Source organism: Anser anser (assembly GCF_964211835.1).
Source record: "Anser anser genome assembly, chromosome: 19".
NCBI lineage: Eukaryota > Metazoa > Chordata > Aves > Anseriformes > Anatidae > Anser > Anser anser.
The window spans coordinates 12,214,244-12,234,906 of NC_139740.1; the positions used below are offsets into that span (position 1 = coordinate 12,214,244).

Consider the following 20,663-nt stretch of genomic DNA (forward strand, 5'->3'; position numbering starts at 1 on the left):
AAGAACAAATTGCAAGTATATTGTATTCTGCTCCATCGACAACTATTTTTAAATGAGGGAAAATGCAAACAAATAGGCATCTTGGGATCGTTAGGTCTGGCAGATCTCTGTTTGCTGAGAAACAGAGTGTAGGGTTTTCCTAACAGGATTAACACGGTGTAGCGTGGTAGCAATTATACACCACCTACTTAGGCACGACACGGGGTAGCTGAAGCAGCCAAGTCCAGGACAAACCACCAGCTCTGCCTCTTCAAGTTGTGCTCAGCAGTGGCCCTGGGGCCTACGCATGCACTGAGCACAACAGAAACTGTGGAAAAGAGCAGGATGGGACACGCTAGCTGGGACATGGCAGCAAGCCCGTCCCCAGAGGCCAGGCTTTGTGCTTTGATAGGCAGCTGAACTCTGAAGAACAGCACGCCCAGGTGATTTCACCCAGAGGTTTTAGGCATTATACGTGCGCAGGGGACAAAGCCATCCTATGAGTTACCTCTGAAGTAAGGGTTGTGTCTTCTCCTGGCTGGTTCTTCATTGCTGTTAGGGGAGAGGTGTGTATAACGAGAACTGCTGTGCCTGGTCAGCAAGTTGGCTGCTCTCTCCTGGTGGGGCATGTATTTTATCCAATGAATCTTTCAGATGGAGTTTACAGCTCTGCCCTTACAGGCAGGCATAACTAGCATAATGTAAATGATATTGATTATTTATGTGACATAATATTTTGAAGTAAAATTAAGAGACTATAATGCTAGTAAATTAAAATTTGAATACCAGGTCATGCAAATAATTTCCACTCCAGAAAAAAATATATGGAAATTATAGGATAACCTGTCCACATACCAGCATATGTGGGTTACTAAACATTCTGTAAAAAGGGAGTCTTGCTTTACTAAATATTAACTCAGAAATCTGTGTAATACAAGGCTTTGGTTATTCAGAAGATCTCTGCACGGCAAATAAAAATAACTACTAAAGCCTATAGTGGTAACTGCAGATTAAGGTCAGATCCCAATAGGTGTTCCATATAGAACAACAGAACAGGTAGATGTTCTATTGACTGTGATACTGATCCACTCACATAAAGCAGCTTGGAAGATTCAGGCTTTAAAATATTAAGGGGAACATTTATTAGCTCAACATGAATGCGATCCTGCGCTGTTATAAAGAGTCCGACTGCAGGACTGATGTGAATTGTGCTTTGGAAGTTCTGGAAACACATCAGTTAGGCTGCCCGCTGGCCAACCTCGTTTCCATTTTCTACACTTCACATTTGATGGTTCTAAAATTAAACCCTGCTGATTTTATCACCAATTTACTCTTCATTTTGCCATGTTAGATGTCAAATGATCCGTACGTCTGACACTGCCCTTTTAATTATTGCAACAAAAGCCTAAAGATGATACCATACACACGCACACACACCCTTCAAAGGCTCAGTGAAACACAGGCAACGAGAATTCAAAGGTCAATATTTGCATAAATTGTACAAAAGCCAAGAAAGAACAAGATTTATTAAAAATCAAATTCTCTATTAAGTTCTACAATTAGTATTCTTCTAATGTATTGATTTAAATCACAAAATAAGCTTCATGGAGAGTGTTTAGGACTTCATTGAAATTTACTGAGCATATTTATCAATGCTGTCTGCAGAAAGCTTGTTTATAAAAACCTGCATAAACCCAATTAGACCTCCCCAATACGTTAATGATGTATGATGAAGTCTCTTATTCCCTTCATCCATCTTCAGTTACACATTTACTTAAATAATCAATACTCCAAAGTTATGACGCATCCATAAATTCATGGCCTCGCATCAATGAATTTGTTCACTAAATGTCTTCTAACATGAAGGCAGTAACATTAACCTGGCCACCCACATTTCATCATACAGCTGTCAGGATTCAAAAGCACTTAAGATGACAGTAGCAGTAAAAAGCCTTGGGACTTTCGTGTCCCAGTATGCCCATTACAGCAACTTGGTACTTTAAATACCGGAGCTGTAGTTGCAGCAGATGAGTGCAAATGTGCACAACACCACAGACCCAGAGAGAAGTTTAAGGCATGGAGAGCAAACAAAAATCAAAGACCTTCTAGAGAAACCAGGAAAGGGATGCAGTGGTGACAAAGATATGTCTTCCCAGTACAGAAATCTCCTTTATTGGGCATTTTACAGAGTTCTTATTATGTTTTCTACTCTATTACTGATAATAATAATAATAATAAAAGAAAAAAAACTCTGTTTCATTATATCTGTCCCAGGTACTAAGGCAGCCTGCCATATTCTGTTCTGCAGATTTTCAGAAGTACTCTGATCTTAAGGTACCTTCTTGTCTTAGGGATACTTGTTATATAGTAGCCAAACCCGCAGAAATTATGTAAAACATTTGCTTCCACCAAATGCAAATACAAAATACACAAAATCATGAATAAAATACAACCTTTAAATGTTTGTAACAATGTACTTGTATACTAAAATGAAAATTACACCTGGCCTTGTAGCAGTACCACTAATACACAAACTACAATTCTGGTTTTGAAAAGAGTTCAGCCAAGCAAACCCATGCTTGAGCTTAATTAAATGAACAGAACTTCATAGAGTCATCAAAACTGAACTGTTCCTTGTTACACAGCCCCAGGAAGCTGAAGCAGGACTTGAGTTTTGCAGAAATCTTAGCAATAAGCTTCACTGCCTTCTGCAAGCCGGCAAGGGCAGGCATCAGCTTTACAGCCTACAAGATGTGTCAGGCACCCAGTACCTAAGGCAGAACAAAACACTTGGAAGAAGTATTTGGAGAAACAATTGGCAGCAGCATACATAACAGCAGAGAGTAAAGTCATCTAATACGATAGCATGCTGTGCAGTTGACATGATGACTATACGATCTTGTAGGAAACAACGCCGCTAAGAAAAACGTTTAAAACATACCCACTTGCATTTTAAAGCTCTCTTTAGAAACTGTGTTGTGGGACAATGTTCCTTTTAGAGGCAAATCAGGAATACTACTGCACAGGCAATTCAGAAACTAACATAGAGAACCTAAGTCAAATTCAGGGGCTTGTTCGGTTGATTTCTATTAATTTTATAAGAATCTGGAATAGGAGAAAATCAAGATACCCAGAAGCTGCCGCCAACTAGCAGGATGTCATCTTCAGACACACAGAAATCCTCTGTGGATCAAAGGGGGATACAGCACCCTTTAAACACTTCCAAACCAGAAATGCCTCAGGTACAATTCTACCTATGATCCACGTACAGCTTAACACGTCAATAAGACTAAAAAATCCCTAAGACAACAGCAACAAAAACCCACCACTACCTCTCGAAGCCACAGAACAGCTCTGAGTAATACGCTCAGTTCTCAGGGACATCCCCAGGGTTCTCCCAATGAGGTCCCTTCCTCCATCCCTGTCACCCAGAGATCCCATCACCTCCGGCTGGACGTTGGCTCCTAGCCGGGGACATCAGCCCCATGGGCAGCAGGACGGGGCAAAGAAAGAGGCAGGCACTGGACAGCCAGGGGTACCCGAAGACAGGACACCAAAAACCTCTGCGCACGGGGAGTTTTGCAATGGACAGGGAAACAGTGAAACTGCAAAGACATTTAACTCTGAAAGCAATTACAAGGGGGAGTGTTTTGCACTTGCCAGAAGTTAGTTTCAGCTTATCTGCAGAGGGAAGATAAGCACTCAGACCACGATTGTTTCCTAAGATTTAGTGTTAAATTGAGAAAATCTCAAGATCAAGCCACTGAAATACTAACATACACAACAGCTGACCACAAGATAAGGCTTCTTCCTGCACTCTTCACCAAAATGTAAAAGTTACCAATGCTTTAACATTAACAAGACCAATTCCTCAGGACAAAAATGTTTTGAAGTGGATTCTGGCAGATGTGCTGGTGAGTAAAGGGCAAAATAGAAACCCGGCAGGCTGAAAGTTGAAAGAAGAAGCTTCCTCCAACTCATCCAAGTACATGAAAAATGTTTTGTTTAATCAAGAACTAAAATAACACATTTATCACACATTCTGGGGAAGCTAAGATGCTATTAATTTTAAATGAAAATGAGGAGTGAAATATTTGTGCTTTGGAAAGAGGGACCGAGAACCATTGAACACAGGAAAGTTCAAAGCTCTTCAAAATGAGAACGTCTACCCTCCATCCATACCCTGTAGCATGTACTTTTTCCATGTTTAATACTAAAATAACGAAGCACAGTATCTGATCCAATCTGAGTTACTATTTAATTTTTAACATACACCAAGTAGACACACTCATGTACATTATTAGTGCTTTTGAAATGCAAGCATAAGGCAGGCTAATTTCTAAACACCAGATTTATGTAGATTTATAACTTGACAACTGTTAATTAAATTGTTACCAATATTCACTATTCATTACTCTATCATTTTAAGGACCACTTGGAGGAAAATAATTTTCAGAAATATTATCTTTATAAAATTTTGCTGCAGAATAAAAATTGCAACTTCCAATGCAATCAGAAGCCTCATTTATCTACATGCAAACGTTTACAAGATATCCAATAATTAATAGTTTTATACAATTCTTTTTATTAAAACCAAAGAAAAGAGGAGTGATGGTTGCAATACTATTTTAAAATTACAATTCTGGTGTTTTGAAGATGGGTAATTTTCTTAACAAAAAGCAAGAAAAATGAAGAAAACAACCTGACAATTATTACATGAGGTAAATGAACAGGTGATACAAGCTGAGTTGACCATTGTCCCTTCACAGACACCCTTCTGACAGTGTCAACAGTCTATACATGTGACTGTAAACGATGAGAAAATATTCATGTAATTATAATTAAATCAAATAAAATCAAATTGTAACTCAAAAATCAAAGTAAATAAGACTGAAACCCACCAAGAGATACATGTGCATGCATTAGGCTTGCAAGGTAACTGTAACAAATGGCATTCACGGAAGGCAATATTCACAAAAAGGTGCAACTGAGAGGTTAACAGCCGCTAACCGCCTCCCAAGCACTCTAGAGCCCTACACAACCTCATCACGCAGCACTCCGACCTGCAGCATCTACAAGAACTACAAACACGTAAAGGTGGTTCCTGCTACCCACTATACACAAGTCATTTCTCAGACTTTTATACCTTCTACTGCAGAGGTAAAAGCTAGGGAATAGAGCCTGAAGTATTAATTAAATAACTTATTATTTTCACCCTTCACCTCGAAGAGAAACGATCCCCCCCAGACACACACACAAAATAAATAAATAAATAAATCTCAATGCATCTCAAGAGGGAAATCTGTTTTCTTCATCTTTCTGCAACTCTCTTTCCAACATTTCATTAAATTCCGCTCATGGCATAAGTCATTTACATTTGCAAAAATCTTGTATAAAATTAACACCATATGTGGCTGCGTAGCAGCAGTTGATGTGTAGTATTACACTCAAACACGAGGGAAAATAAAGAATATGCCAAACTTTATCTTCCCCAGGTCTCAAACTGGTTTATCTGTCAACTCTGAATGAGCTATCACTCCCACTTGTTTAATTAGAAGCTGAAGAGCTTCACAGAACTGCACCCAGGGCACTGGAACAGTCAGTTTCTTTTAACTGGAACACACTGCTGGGATATCGAACAAATTCAAGTAAACAAACCAAAACTTCACGTCAGAAGTGTGGGAAGGGTGAAGATGTTTCTGCCCTTGAAATGTAATACAAGAGGAAAAAAAATTAAACAAAGAACTTTTGCTGCAAGATAAAATGTAATTATGTTCCAAGCACAAGCACAATATTAAGAAATTTTCTAGAAAGAAAAAAAAGTAGTACAATGGCATATTTCTCTACTTTACTGTCATGGTCTACATTGAATGAATTGTGTATTCAGTGAATTGTGTATCGTACACTTATTTTTATTTGACGCATAGATTTTTTTATTATTTGTGTGTGTGTGGCATGCATGACCACAGTAACAGGGAATCTTCCCTTTTCTGAGGAAGGCGCCTACAGACCTTTTTCTAGAGCAGCGATGCTCAGAGGCAACAGACCTGCATAGAAAACAACTGCCAGAAGCATAACGTATACATCTCCATTAACTAGCAATTAATACTCTGATGGGAACAGTTTTGTAGAGGGAAACACTGCTAGAGCACCCACACCACCCGTGTTCCAGGGGCGTTGCGGCGGATTAGCCGCAGTGTGACCCAGGAGGCCCTTTAGCACCTGGAGGACGTTAGACATGCTCCTACAACGCAGCTTTCTCCTTGGTTTCCCCAAAAAGTGCTCCAAGCCACCCAGTGCTATCAGCTGGGGCACAGTCCGCAGGGACGACAGGGATGCACCTTTCCAGCAGCTTTCCTGGCCCAAACCAGCGCTCCTCGTGTAACCACGCTTGTAGATAAAACTCCTGAGTCCCGACATCTGTCACTGCTGTTCTCAGTAAAAACTTGGAACACGAGTAATTTTTCCAAGATCTGTCAGAGTTCAACAGGAACAGAATCGCAACTTACACTCAGGCAATTAACAGGCCCATGTTTCCTCACAATATGGGACATATGTTGCAAGGGGAAGGAAAGGGACAGCTGAAGGAGGGGAAGAACAGATAAATAAAAGCTGACAAGACAAACGCATAACAAGCATCCTATCTCTGTGCCTGTAATCTGCATGTCAGATTAAGTGCAGATCATTAAAATTATTGTCCTTTGAGAAGGAGTCCACGGATTAGACGGAGGGAAGAAGGCCAATGGGCAGGACAAAGCTGGCCAGAGGAATGATGGAAACGATCTGTGTACAAACACAGTTTGTGCTCCCAGTTTGGTTGTTGTTTTTGGTTTTCTTTTGTTGTTTGTTTTGCTCTCGGGTTCCATTATTGAACAGATGCCTCCAAGTTAAATGCATGGAAATATATTAAAAAGTCAGCTGCTTTAAGTATATCTATATTAAGTCTCCCTCTCCAAAGAATTCATGCTGACCTTTAAGCTACGCAGAAAGCATCAGCAGCCACGGACTCGTAACAACTTCCATGGAATTCATTTCTCAGTCTCAGGCTTATAGAAACCTTAGATAATGTAAACTGTAGCACATGAGTAATTACTACAAAGAGCACACAGCAAAACACACACATTGTTCAAACCGCGGTCGGTAATACCCGCTCTTACCATAGAAATGATAATGATACCAGAGAAACAGCTCTGGCACAGAGAGGGGAACTTTGCAGCTTATCCACCCTTGGCAAAAACATTTCCAAGTAAGGAAGACAGAAAATATTTTTATGGGAAGTAGCACAGCAATGTAACACATTTTTCTTTATTAACTTTTCTTTTGTTGTCGCAAAGAAAACCGAATGTAGTGAAATGAACAAGAAACTGTTGAGGGAACACAAATAGCAGGATGGGAAACTAAGAACTAAGCCTCGACCTATCCACAATAAAGAATTAATTATGCTGCTTCCCCTACAAGCCTGCTATAACAGAACTGAGAATTAATAAAACCTGTATATGTAAACCAGGTCACAGGTGTTCAGGTTTCATCGGTTTAAGTCTTCAGACCACAGATACAGCATTAAAAATGAGTTCTGGACACACGCCCCCACAAGATCTTTAATACAACATTTTGAATGAAAACAGATTTTAAAAGGAGGAGGCACCAGTGGGTTCTTTGGTCTTTTCAGTGTAGAAGAGAGGTCAAGAACCAGCAGATTTAAAAAAAAAAAAAGGGGGGGGGGGAAGGGGAATCAACCACTGATTTAATGCGCAAGTGCTACGATATTTGCAAGGACAGTAAAAAAAAGACTAAAATCCAACCTTTTCCATCTCTATTGAAGTAGTTAGGATGGATGTGTAACTAGCCTAGCACCAGCTGCATGAGGAAACGCGCCTAGCATGATACAGGCTGTCCCAAAAAGCTTCCCATAGCTACTTCAGTTAAAATCCAACATTCATTAAGAGATATTATGAAAATAAATTGAAAGAATGAAGATAGAACAGAATTGGAAAGAGCAATAGTTACACAGATTAGCTAAATATAATCAGCTGCTTTAACTGATTTCTCTAATTTCTATTTACATAAATTAGAAAATGCATGTGAACCTCTCCCTTGGCCAATTATTATCCTCAAGCCAAACGTACTTCAGAGCTGGACTAGAGCAAAACACTGCACTTCAGTAGATGCTGCAGAAATCACGTGAGAGAGGGAAATTGTGCAGTTAACGACTACAAATCTTGCATGTTTGGGAGAGGATTAACAGCAGGCCCTTGAGCAGGAGCAGGAGTTCATTACATTTGTATTACTGCAACTAAATATATTTTCAACTCAAGGAACTTGCTGGGCCTTCAGTTCCAAACTTAAACCAGTCTCAGAATATATGTGAATACATGTTTTTCCACATACTTTCTTCAAATCCTAGTGAATCATTATTAGCTGTGCTCTGCTCACTGGAAAAAAAAAAAAGATACAAAAACAATACAAAAGCCAAACCAAAAAACCCACAAAATTTTCTTAGAAATCAAACCAAAAGGAACAAATATAGATTCTACTCAGGATGTAACAATGAGTATCGAAACAAAAACGAAGCCAAAATTTAACTTAAAAGCTTGCTTAATTTGAAGTCTGATTTCTTACAAGAGGAATGCTCGTACAGTGGCAGACTCAGAAAAACGTTTTAGATGATTCCATTTTTCACATTTCCCTTGCAGTGTTTCCAGGTGCATGTTAGAAGAAAGCTTTCAGTGCCCCTGACAGCTTGCTGTTCTGCTTGACAGCTGAAGAAATCCAAACAAAGCCATAACTCTCTTGAAGAGTCTTACCTTCATGTTTTCACTACCACAAAGACAATCAACAGAAAAACAAACCAGCAGAAAAACAAACCAGCAGAATACGAGCTCTTGTTTCAAAAGCACAGTATTTTAGAACAGTTTATGTTTGTATAAACAGACTGTAAAACACAAATTTCAACAACCGGCAACAACAGCAAAATGCATCCTACAAACAGGAGTAAGGAAGAAAAATATACCTAGGAGAAAGTTAATCTGCAACTTAGTTGTACACCCAAGTGGCAACTCTGAATGTCTACTTGCTGGTATATACAGTAGTTACATTAGAAAACTCACATTAAGAAAGAAAAACTACTTAGGACCTGGACTGTCTCTTGCTAAGCAATTGCACAGTAATAATGCAATTGTATCCTGAACCTCTGCTACATTAAGGGCATTAAAAGCCATACCAAAATTGAATTCGCTGTCCTTTGCTAATTTATGGGGATCCCGTAATAATAAAATTAAAAAAAAAAAAAAGTTTTGCAAAGCTTTTTAACATAATAAATGGAAATTTTTCTCTTTGACTCCACAGGACACATTTAAAGGTTCTTGCTTAATGCTGAAGCTGAACGCTACATCAGAAACACAGGCATGGAAATCAGAAAATATAAAAGGATTACATATAACTGAAAACATGTTCCAAGGCTCAAAGCAAGCCCAAATGAAAAAGTATTAATGGCTAAAAAATATCATTAAGGATTAAAATCTAAGTTTCAACTTTAAAAAAAAAAAACGTACAAAGATATTTTATTTTGAGGGTGTGGTTTCAAAATAACATTTGAACTGCATTTGACACTTTTTTTTAAAGATTTTAAAATATATAAAAGCATACCATGTTAGCTGCAATATTTAATAATGCATAAGCACTAAGTTAGGTGAAAGAATCATCAAATCATGAACTGCGGGCACAAATCGTTGTAAAATAACTGCAGTTTCTTAAGAATATGGCACGGCCTCCCCTCGAGCACAGTGTGGGTACAAAAAGGATGTGGAGATGCTTGGATGCATCCAGAGGAGGACGGCGAAGCCAGCGGAGGGCTGGAAGGCACGTCCTGAGAGGAGAGGCCGAGGGCTCTCGGCTTGTCTGGGCCAGAGGCCAGGAGGCCGAGAGGAGGCCTCATTGCTCCCTGCAGTCCCCGTAGGTCCCTTCCAGCTGAACTACTCTATTCTAGAAGAGTCGAGTACCACTTAATTTCAGTGCATTATAATTACAGACCTCTCCTCTTCCCTTTGGTAATGAAGACCAGAGGAACGTAAAGCGACTTTGGAAATAACAAAACCACCCACCTCTGAAACCTGCCTGGTGTCAAGTTTCTGTCTAGCGGGAGATTTAACAACAAGTCTTGAAAACAGAGCTGAAACAGCTTCTTACAATGGAAACTCTGACAAACCAAGGACTTCAGCTATATCATGAACTGCCACTGTAATATTTTTTCCTTTCCCTCATGTCATACTGAAATTTCCATTATGTTCTTTCATTTGCCTTTCTTTTCTGTAAAGGCAGCAAACTAAAAAGCTAGGGTTTCTTGTTTGTTTGTTTGTTTTGTTTTGCAACCTGCCTTCTAGTTTCACACAGGTTTATTTAATTCTTCACATGCTCACTGACTTCAATCATTACATTTATCCTTTCAGCTTTAGCTGGTGAATTCCCAAATGAAGCTTCAGAAAACTGAAGGGAAAGTTTGATTCAGCTGTTTATCGTGGAATTTTTATTTTTTCAAGACTATCATCCCAAGAGCGTGAATGCTCTTTGATTACAATCAAATATAATGAATGAGAATTTCAGAAAAACAAACAAATGAAAGAACCCAAATCATCACTTCCTGAGCTTATTAGTTAAGACACTTAACTTATCAGTGCAACACCAATAAGTTACTACAAATTATCATAAAACTTGGAATTAAAACCAGCCATATTTCTTATAGATTTTGACTGTGCAAAAATACAGAGAAAAAACGCTGGAGTGCAACATCCTCCATTAAAGAGAAACTGCAGAAGCTTACCCTCATACGGACAGAAGTCAGGTTAGAACTTATTTAGTTTCCTGGAAAACATCACTTCTGAAGCACTAAAAATAATAATAATGCATTTAAAAAAAAAAGTAGGCAGATCTATTGCTTTCATTCTTGCTTATGTTTCCTCATTTGGGAAGATGAGACTGGATTAAAATTTTTAGCTAGCTTCACAAAGATTAGTACTTATCAGACAAAACTATTCCTCCATTGCTACAGTTACAACAGTAGAAGGAATTCCAGCCACAGAGGACCAAATTCTGGAAATGAACTGCCAAACTAAATCTGGCAGGGGACTGCATGCACCATGAGCCACTAGCTGCCTGATGAGAAGAGGGAAGAAAGTCAGCACTGTGCAAATTACAAAACATAAGAACGATAACTGTATAATTTCAACGCAGCTCCAACTATTTTCTATATACCAATGGAAATCTCTAATGAACATCTAAATAATTCCTTAGCCAGAAACCACTCAGCCATCCTGAATGGGATTCAGGAGGAAATGCAACTCCATTATAACGGAGGACCACAGACTGACCCATATAGTGCTGCTCTGAAGTGGTGAGTAGCAAAAAAAAAAATGGAGGATATTCACAGAATTTCATAGTAACATTTTGGAACAGAGACAAAATTGCGCGCAAGATTCGTGGTAAAACCGTGGTTGCATTCCTACCATGCCTTAACAGGGCACGCAACATTTTCACTGTATGTATTAGCCATGCCCCACAGTCGCTCTGCAAGTCTCTACTTGAAGAAAGAAAAATATATTGCAACATCTTTGAAAGGCACCTCATCTACATTCGGTTTCACAAAGGTTTAACTTCAGGAAGTACCAACTAACATCAATTTTCACAAAAATACCACAGAATCCATAATTTCATCAACTAATAAGTAAACACAACATTCAGGATAGTCAAATACACTCTAAAGCATTAGCAAATGACCACTAAAACATGTAATGAAGGAAACAAGCAAAAGGTGAGCTAATGCATACACAAGGTACACCTGCAGGTGAAGTGGGAGGGAAGAAGGTGAGGGAAGAGAAGGGACACCAAAAAGCCTCATCAGTAAGCATGTGACATAGAAAAGGAAGAACAATAGTTGGGTGTGGTTATTTTACAATTAAGCACTGAATAATGATAGGAATTTGGCAATAGCACAGAATATGTGAGATTACAGTAGTTCACGTTCTGGTTTGCATGCATATAGTTATCTTCCACTTTATCAGTTTTCAGTTTCTCAAGGTTAGTAGAATTTATTAAATTGGTGATTTTTTTTTTGGTGGCTTTGTAATTTTTTTGTAATTGAATATTACATTAACAGAGAAAAATGCTGCCTGTCCTAAAATGTAATTCAAACCAAAGGTCCTCCTAAACATACAACGTATGAAAATGAAAAACAGGGAGTTTGGGTTATGAAAGGAAGCCATATGACTAAAAAGTGAATCCATTTTCCAAGACGCCCACACAGACGAGAGCTTCTGATGTGAAAAAATGGTCTCTGCAAAAGCTAAATTGCACAGATTATTTTCATGAAAAGTTAGAAGCTGCACTATATGCAGATTATATGATATTTACTGTGAGGAGATTTAAGAAAGATAACATCTTTTTATTCGCATTATCACAATGACTTGATTGTTCACTGTATACAATATAAATACCAATAGTTATTTAATTGAATAATTGTCTTCCTTTAAAATTTACACAGGCAAAGATGCCTGCATAGATTTTCCAGGCTTGTTTCCTTCCTGCTGCAGGCAAGTTTTGGCTACCTTCAGAGTAAGATGCTACAAAGCGTACTAGCCAACAAAGCGTTTGTGGCTTACCTTGGCACTGAAATCCTTGTTTCCCAAATCCCCTGCATAGAAAAAGAAAAAAAAACACCTGTCTTAGTATGTTTAGTTAACATTTCCTTTCACTGATCTATAACAACGTAGAAAGAGTTTCTTATTAAATTACTTTAGATTTTGCTAAAATAGCAACAGATTTAAAAATGTACACCACAGAACAGCCCACCCATTGCAAAGCAGACAACAATAGCTGTCACCGGCTACATAATTCCAGCTTCTGGCAACAATTATTTTTATTATTATTATTATTTCACAAGCTATTTTGGATCTACAATTATTATTAACGGGGACTATCGCATAATATTTCAACTCACTTAACGCCAGATCTATACTTAACAGCAATATAAAATAACCCAAGCTCCAGAGAAGACCTAGGAAACAAACGCAACAGTTTCTAATCCCAATTTTAGCGATGCACACCAGTGCCTCAGCCTGTTGTACGGAACAGAGGCAGGTTAAAGAGGTTGCTTGTTTCAATATAAGTGAGACAACGGACCCACTGGTTTCATACTGGTTATTCTTCCAGCTTACTTCCTTCATTTCTCTAACAACCGTGCACGCAGTCCTTCCCCAGTGAGTACAGCCACACACCCGTGACCGAAATGCTCTCCAAAGTTACAACACCTGCGCCAAATTGCCCCATTGTTGCTTGTGTTTATTTGTTTGCCTTTAAACATTCAACATTCTCTTTCCACAAAAATAAATGTTTGGAGTATCTGACCTATAAACATTTCTCTGCGTTTTCCCTCTTTGTAGGATGTTTTTCATCTGGAGAGCTGGAGCTGCTTATGCCAAGAGAGAAACCCACCAGAGGCAGGCACCGCAGGAGCCAGGCAGGAGGCTGCTCGCAGCTAACACGCAGTCTAATTAGGAACTTTGTAGAAGTGATTTTTAAGAAGTATATCCATTTTCCCACTTTTTTATTAATTTATTTAGAGAAGGGACAAACTCTTTACTACGCTGTTACATCAGGTGGAAAGGGATGTTACACAGCTTCACATTTTTTCTAAATTCCTACTGCAAAGACACCCAGGTACTGTTCTAGATAGGCCCAAACTAAGAAACCCAGAAGAAATACAACGTTGCTTGCTTACTTGGCAGCCTGCAACTCTACCCTAATGTCACTCTGTTGCTGTTATCACTTGTCTTCACACAAGTAACATGCAAGGGTGCAAATGCAATTGTGAGACAACAAACCTAAGAACACGAAACAGGCTTTAGGTTGTTTGTCTTGTTTTTTTCTTTTTAGACGGTCTCTGTTGTAAAGGGCATTGCTACGGCATCTGCTCCAACAGTCCCGCCAGCCCTTTGTGTCCGAGCTGAGCGCCCCCAGGTCAGCAGGGAGCAGCACCCCGCTCCCTGGGCAGGAGCAACGTGTGTTAAGGGAAAGGTTTGGGAAACACGGCAGCACTTCAGAAACCAATCAGGTAGTTTAAGAAGACAGAGAGGCACGGAATTATTTTAGCCAATATTACATGGTCAAGTGTAATCTAAGAAAAAAGTCTCTCTGCACAGTTCATTGAAAGGCTGTTTTTACTATTCCTTATACCTTAAAGCATATGTTAATAGCCACGTGTCGTTCTGGAAATAGATGAAGCATTTTTCACGGTGCATGGCACTTATTCAAGACCTGTCTATCTTCAGCCGGGGAACCGAAACAAGTTTCAGAGCTGTCACATGCCCCTTTGATGAATGCTCGGAGCTTCCTAGCCTCGCTAGCAGGAAAGGGCTAGAGCGCAGCTCCTCTTGCCACCTGTCAGCGACAGGATATCCTTTCACTTTCAAACCCATCCTGTTGTCAGGTGCCTCTTCTCACCGCAGCCCTTGGCTTTGTTTTTTTATTGTGCCACTTGTCGCCGCGGACAAGAAGCCCGCTGCGTTCCCACACCTGCAGCGCAGCCTGCTCTGGATTCATTTTGAGGCACTTTCCCTAGCTGCCTAACTTTTCCAACGCTGAACTTCGCTTTTTTATTATTTTTTTTTTTCCTCCAAACATGAGAAAACCACAAACCAAGGAAATCAAAGCAAAGAAGTCGTCCTGTTTCTTCTACAGGCGCCCACTCCTTATTCTCCCCCCTTACTCCTCAAATCCATCGGAAGCGTTTCAGGAGCGGGCACAGCCTTCCCCTGGGCGTGCAGAGGGAAGGAAACTCCGGCGGGCAGGCTCAGGGCTGTGCCCAGGCGCATGAGCACACGCGGGGCGCCCTCCCCGGCCGGCTGCAGCCCCCCCAGCCCCTCGGCGGGCTGCGGCCACCCCGGGGCGGCAGCGGGGGCCCCCCCTCCGGGCACAGGGCCCGGCCGGGAGGTGCTGTGCCGGGCCGGGAGGTGCTGTGCCCGGCCGGCCGAGCGATGTGGGTGGTTATAGGAAGAGTTTTCCTCCCTCCCTCCCCGCCCTCGCTCCGGCTGCAGGCTTTTTTTTTTTTTTTTTTTTTTTGGACTCGGGACGACCGCGGGGGGCGGCGGGGGCGGCACCGCGCGCCCCCCATGCCGGGGTGGGACGGGGGGCACGGAGCGGTGCCAAGGTGAAGGAAGGGAGGGGGGCACCCCCAAACACCGGGACCGCCCCCCCCCCCCCCCGGGGGGGCTCAGCTCCGCTCCCAGCACCCGGTGGTGGTGGTGGCGGGGGGGGCTCGGAGCCGGCCGGGAGGAGAACGGCGCTGCCCGGGGACGGCGGCACCGGGGGGCTCCGGAGGGGAGAGGAAGAGGAGGGAGGGAGGGAGGAAGGCGGCCGCCCCCAGCGGGAGTCCCGGAGCGCGGCGGGGAGGGGAGGGGAGGGAGCCTCACCAGATGAAGTCGGTGCAGTGGCTGCAGAAGGTGGGCTGCTTGAAGAACCGCGCGATGAATTTGTGCTCCTTCACCTCGTGCACGTTCTTCTGCCTCAGGGCTCCCTTGCGAGCGAAGCGCCGAGCAGCGTCCGGGGCCGCGGCGGGCTCGGAGCCCGGGAACACGTCGGCCATAGCGCCTTCCTCCTCCTCCTCCTCCTCCTCCTCCTCCTCCTCCTCCTCCTCCTCCGCCGCCGCCGCCGCCGCCGCCGTCCGCCCCGTCCGGCGGCCGCCGAGCCTCTGGCCCCGGCCCCGGCGGTGGGCGCTGCCTCCCGCTCCTGCCTGACGTCGGAGCGGGGCGTAGGGAGCGGGAGGAGGATCCCGGCCCCGGGCCCCGCCGCCTCCTGCTCCGCCCGCGGGGGCAGAGCGAGCCCGGGGCGGGGCGGCACCGGGATGGGGGGGGGGGGGGGCCGCGGGGCGCCGGCACCTGCTGCGGGGCTGCCTGCCTGCAGACACATTGCACACACCGCACACACTGCTCACCCATTGCACGACACCCCCCCCAGGCGCCGACACCCCTCCCCAGCACCGGCCCTTTCCCCTCCCGCAGCCCCCAGGGGCGCAGTGCCCCCAGGCCCCGTTACCCCCACCTCGCCCCGCAGGCAGCCCCCGTCTCCTGCTGCAGCCCCCCCGCGCCCAACTCTTCGCCTGCGTCTGCCCGCACAGCACGCGGCGCTCGGGGATCCTTGGTCCCTTTGCCTTGCACACCCAGCGCTCGCACGTCCCTGGACGTGGAAATGTGACCTGCACCTGGCGTGCAGCCGGTGTTTCACACACCCAGGAAAACAGCGCATCAAGCATGGCCGCGTGGACCTGAAACTGCACCGTACGCGCTAAACAAAGAGAACGAGCCCTAAACGTCCCTTCTTCTAATAAATACCATTCCCACGGCCACAAGTTTTCACTAGGGAGAAGGGATGCCCAGTAAAAGTTCCCCCACCCCACTGCACACCCATACGTCTGTGTAAGTATGTGTCATATCTGTTATTTCCCAAGAACGAAAGAAGGCTAATTAACTCGAGTCTTGCTGATGGGAGAAGGTGTGCACGCAGGCATTCACCACAGAACAGAAATTACTCCTTACACGTTATCTGTCCCATTCCTAATTTTCAAACCCAGCTTTCTGGGTGCAGCCCGGATGAACTGGTATGGCCGTGGCCCGTCTCCAAGTAACTGGCACAGGGATAGACCTGCTTTTTTTCTAAGCTTATGGAATCAGCCCATATGCCCTATAAGCTGTTGCCATATGCCCTTCCTTCATAGATTCCTATTTTGGAAGCAACTGTTTTCAAATTTGATCGGAAATGCAACACAAAAGAAAGATTTTTCATCTGGTTTCTACCTATCATGCACAGACGTTTCAAATCCCTTATTCCTCTTCAGAGGGAATGGATTTTTCGTCTTAATTAACTTATGCCAAAGCATGAGGAGCACTAAGAAACATTTTGTACTCTCATTAAGTGCTCTATCAAGAAATACGGAATGTATTTATTTCCTTTCCTTTAGTGCAGTGTTACAAACAGAGCTACCGAAACTGGAGAATCCGCCTGAATTAGACAACTCCCATTGCACCAGGTTTGGGGGGGTCTGTACATTTTGTAGTTCCTTACAATCTCACAAACCTGCTGAATCATTTTGGATTCCAGTTGCTTTTCCAGGAGTGACTCCGGTCAAGATTCATTCACTGAAACACTGGCGCGTGTCCCAGGCTCCTATTTCCAGCACCTGCTGATCGCCTCGTTAGGCCCCGGGGGAAAGCCAAACCCTGCCGGTCGTGACACTGCGAGATCACGCTGGGATCACTTTGCCTCTGTAAAGCAATCAGTTTATGTCAAACCCTACTAACTATTTGTACATTTTGAACAGGCACCTGAGGCAAGGGAAAAAGTCCCTTGTGTGTGCACAGCAGCCCTCAGGTAACTAGGTAAAGTGCTTCGACACTGTAACCTTCCCTTGATGTGTGTAAGGTGTAACTCTCCTGACTATTGCATTTTGGATGAACACCTCTTAAGCAGTGTTTTTATATATGGATATCTGTAAATATACGTATTCATCTTTAAACGTCAAGAAGTTTTCACTATGCCCAGGACACATTCACAGTGACCTATAACAGGATGCCACGGCCCATTCTCCAGACACTTTCGGTACGTGCTGTCCTAACAGCAGCATCCTCTTGCTGGGAGGCTTTCAGTCGCCTCAACACCCATTTTTCCCTCTGAATTCAGGTCCTGTGGGTGATACAGGAACTCACGCTTCCTCTGCAGATTACTGGAGGAGAGATGCCTGCCAGCCCTTCCCGAGCGCGCACATTCCCAGCAGCAGCCCCTGCCTTGCCCTTCTGCTTAGGGTAGTGTTTGCAATTTGTTTCTGAGTCAGGCCATCTGGACAAGGAGTCAGCGTTATCACTGTTTGTGTTCAGGCATATACGCGGTTATTTAATCGGAGTACCAGCTTTTCGAGCAAGCACCTCTCAGAATTCCCGACTCCAAAGCGCGGTTTATGGGGTCATCTGATAACAAGTTTACTCCTGTATGAATATTGGGTAACATCCTACAGAGTTCATCCCCGCTGGAAGTTCCCATTGGACAGGGTATGAATTCTCTGAAGAATTCAGATGACTGCTGAAACACACAGCTCCTCTAGTCCTGTCTATATTTGCATCAATGCCAACCCCGCTCTGTAAGGACAAGCACCTGTGTCCATTTTCAAAGTGGTTTCTTAGAGTATTTCTACTGCCTATGAACTGCTTTCTCTTTTTATTCATTTGCTGGATCAGTGTGCTATTGCCTCTGTGACTTTCTGATCAAAAAGCAGTAAAAAGATGTCTCCTCCCTAAACAAAAAGGGCAGGAATTGTTCTGTCCTGATTTATGGGCTCTGCACAGCATCAGATTAAATCAAAGACAAAGCCAAGAACACCTTCACCAGTGTCTTAGGCAGTTGTAGCTCTGTTTTATTATTTCCTGCTTGTGAGAAGTATTCAACAAACTGGAATCACTTCCTGCTGGAGACCTATGAGGAAGTTCACAACCTAATTTCTCCCTATATTTCAAAACAAATTACAACCACTTCCTTTTCTAGAGAGTTATTGGAACAAGTAGCTATTTTCTGAACCCCTTTTAGGAAGGGCTACTTGATCATTGCAAACATGTTGTCTAAAAATGATTTGCTTCATCCAGTCTCATCTTTCAAATGAATTTCCCCACAGTCAGCTTATGAGACATTTGTATTGGCAACTGTTGTGGGAGAACTATTTGCCATAAAGAGATCAATATCAATCACGAGTTTCCACTAAAATTCATGATTCAGTCAAATTTCAAAGTCAGGTTTTGCTGTTTCTTTTTCCGTACAACACGTTCTTTGTTTCTCCCTTTGAAATCTATAGAGTCTAGTTTTGAAGCTCCCTTTCTCAAGTCTGTTTGCCACGTTTTGTCCAATAGCTGTTAATTAGGAGATTACGTCCACTACATCTATAGGTTTTCCAGACCCTATTACACATTCCCCACCAAAATCATTATTCTTATTCAGTCGCTTTGGTAATGATGTACTCTAAGCTTTCCCAAAACTCAGGAAAAGGTAGGATGTGGTAACCTAAACACGTGTGAGCGTTAGTTTGCCTGTTACTGGAGTGGTGAGAAGGAGGTAGAAATATTTTGCTTATTCCTATATCAGCACTGGTATCTGTGTCTTTCTGCATCTGTGCATGTAGTCTGTACACCTCCGTGTCTTTCTGTACTTAGACAGATTCTCTTTTCTGCCTTTTTCCCCTCAAAGTTCCTCATGCTATAGGTTTGGAAGTACTGGATCAGTAGACAGATTTTATTATTGAAGTATTCCATGTGACAGCTTGTTCACACATGCTAGTACTAATGCAAAGGTTTGAGTATGCATTAAAACAGTCAGGAAGAAGATGAAGCATAGAAAGTCTTATGAGAAATGGAATTTCACAGAAAGCATACTTCTTAAAAATTCAGGACAAAAAATGGTATGTGATATAAGCGATCATTTGCCAGGGATGAAATTGCAATTCATCGACACCCCCTAATAAGTAAAGTCCTACTTTTCTTGCTACCTGTTAGACGGTGCCGTTATTTCAACTCGTGTTTCCTTGAAAGTGATGCAAAACCCTGTCATACAGATAGCTGGCAGCTGCCTGTGAATTATCCTCGCAGCAGCCCTCCATAGAATTGGAAATAAATGGCTGGTGATGTATTTTATCCTCAATGTTCTGTATATCTTTTTTATATATATCAATGTTCTCATCAGAATACTGAGTGACAACCTATTGTTTTCTTTTCTCATATCTCAGGTGTATTAGAAGCATGCTGAAATATCTCCTACTTATAGAGCTGAATCAGAGCTTGAGGCTGTTACATGCTGAAGTGTGATGGGGGTCCTTTGGGACGTTTCATGGGTTTTTGTCTTTCTAGATTGTATAAATAAAAATTTCTGCCTCAGCTGGAATATTTGCTATCATTGTTGTTTTGCAGATTTTGGCCTTCCCACCACTAGTCTCTCTGGAAAATTACGAATATCACTTCCAAAAAGTAATTCACATTCTTTTGAGTGCATCAGAACAATTCTCTTGTGTAGGGAAATTTTCAGTCTTCAACCGTACACGCACACAAAAAAGGCAGAAAGACTCAGACTTTGAAATACAAACAAAGCACTCAAACCATGTGGAAAAGAACAAACCTCTCTTGTACCAGCTAAACAAGAGCGCCTCTATTACTTTGTTTAGAGAACCATGGCACGCAGGTTCAAAGGAAACAAAGTAGGTGGTTCTTGCCATGGACAATCGGCCCCTGGAATCCCTTGCCCAGAAGAACCAGGCACAAGGACCAGCGGTGCTGCAAGCAGCTTACAGGGGGCTCGGGGGGAGCAAGTCTCTGGAAGGGACAGACGTTGGTGTTACTAACCACAGGCCACAGCTGGCTCTGAAAACTCCCTAACCTGAAAGTGGTCAGAAACTGAAATTCTTAGGAGGAAGCATCGTATCTGCTTGCCTTGTTCTCGCTTCTTCTGCGGTGTGCACCTGTGGCCACCGTTGGAGACAAAATGCTCGGTTAGATGGGCCCTGCCTGCACCAGTAATAACACTTTCTGAGTTTCATTTTCATCTTAAATTAAATACATATATATTTTTACTTTATCCCTGCAGATGAAAAGTTATCCTCAAAATCCTGTATT

At 42.7% G+C, this 20,663-nt stretch overlaps 1 protein-coding gene across 2 annotated transcripts in view; it reads right to left on the bottom strand.

Annotated features, from left to right (window-relative positions):
* The window catches only part of PRKCA (protein kinase C alpha), a 154,534-nt gene extending 138,729 nt beyond the window's left edge, over positions 1 to 15,805 (bottom strand). The window contains exons 1-2 of one of the 2 annotated variants that reach the window (XM_083804917.1): positions 15,438 to 15,805; positions 12,630 to 12,661 (exon numbers count right to left, since the gene is read on the bottom strand). In XM_083804917.1, coding sequence (XP_083661043.1) covers positions 12,630 to 12,661; positions 15,438 to 15,610 — 205 coding nt within the window. In that variant the 5' untranslated portion in view covers positions 15,611 to 15,805. The remainder of the gene's footprint in view (positions 1 to 12,629; positions 12,662 to 15,437) is intronic. The other variant, XM_083804918.1, reaches the window with a different exon arrangement.
* Between the last annotated feature and the right edge of the window lie 4,858 nt (positions 15,806 to 20,663).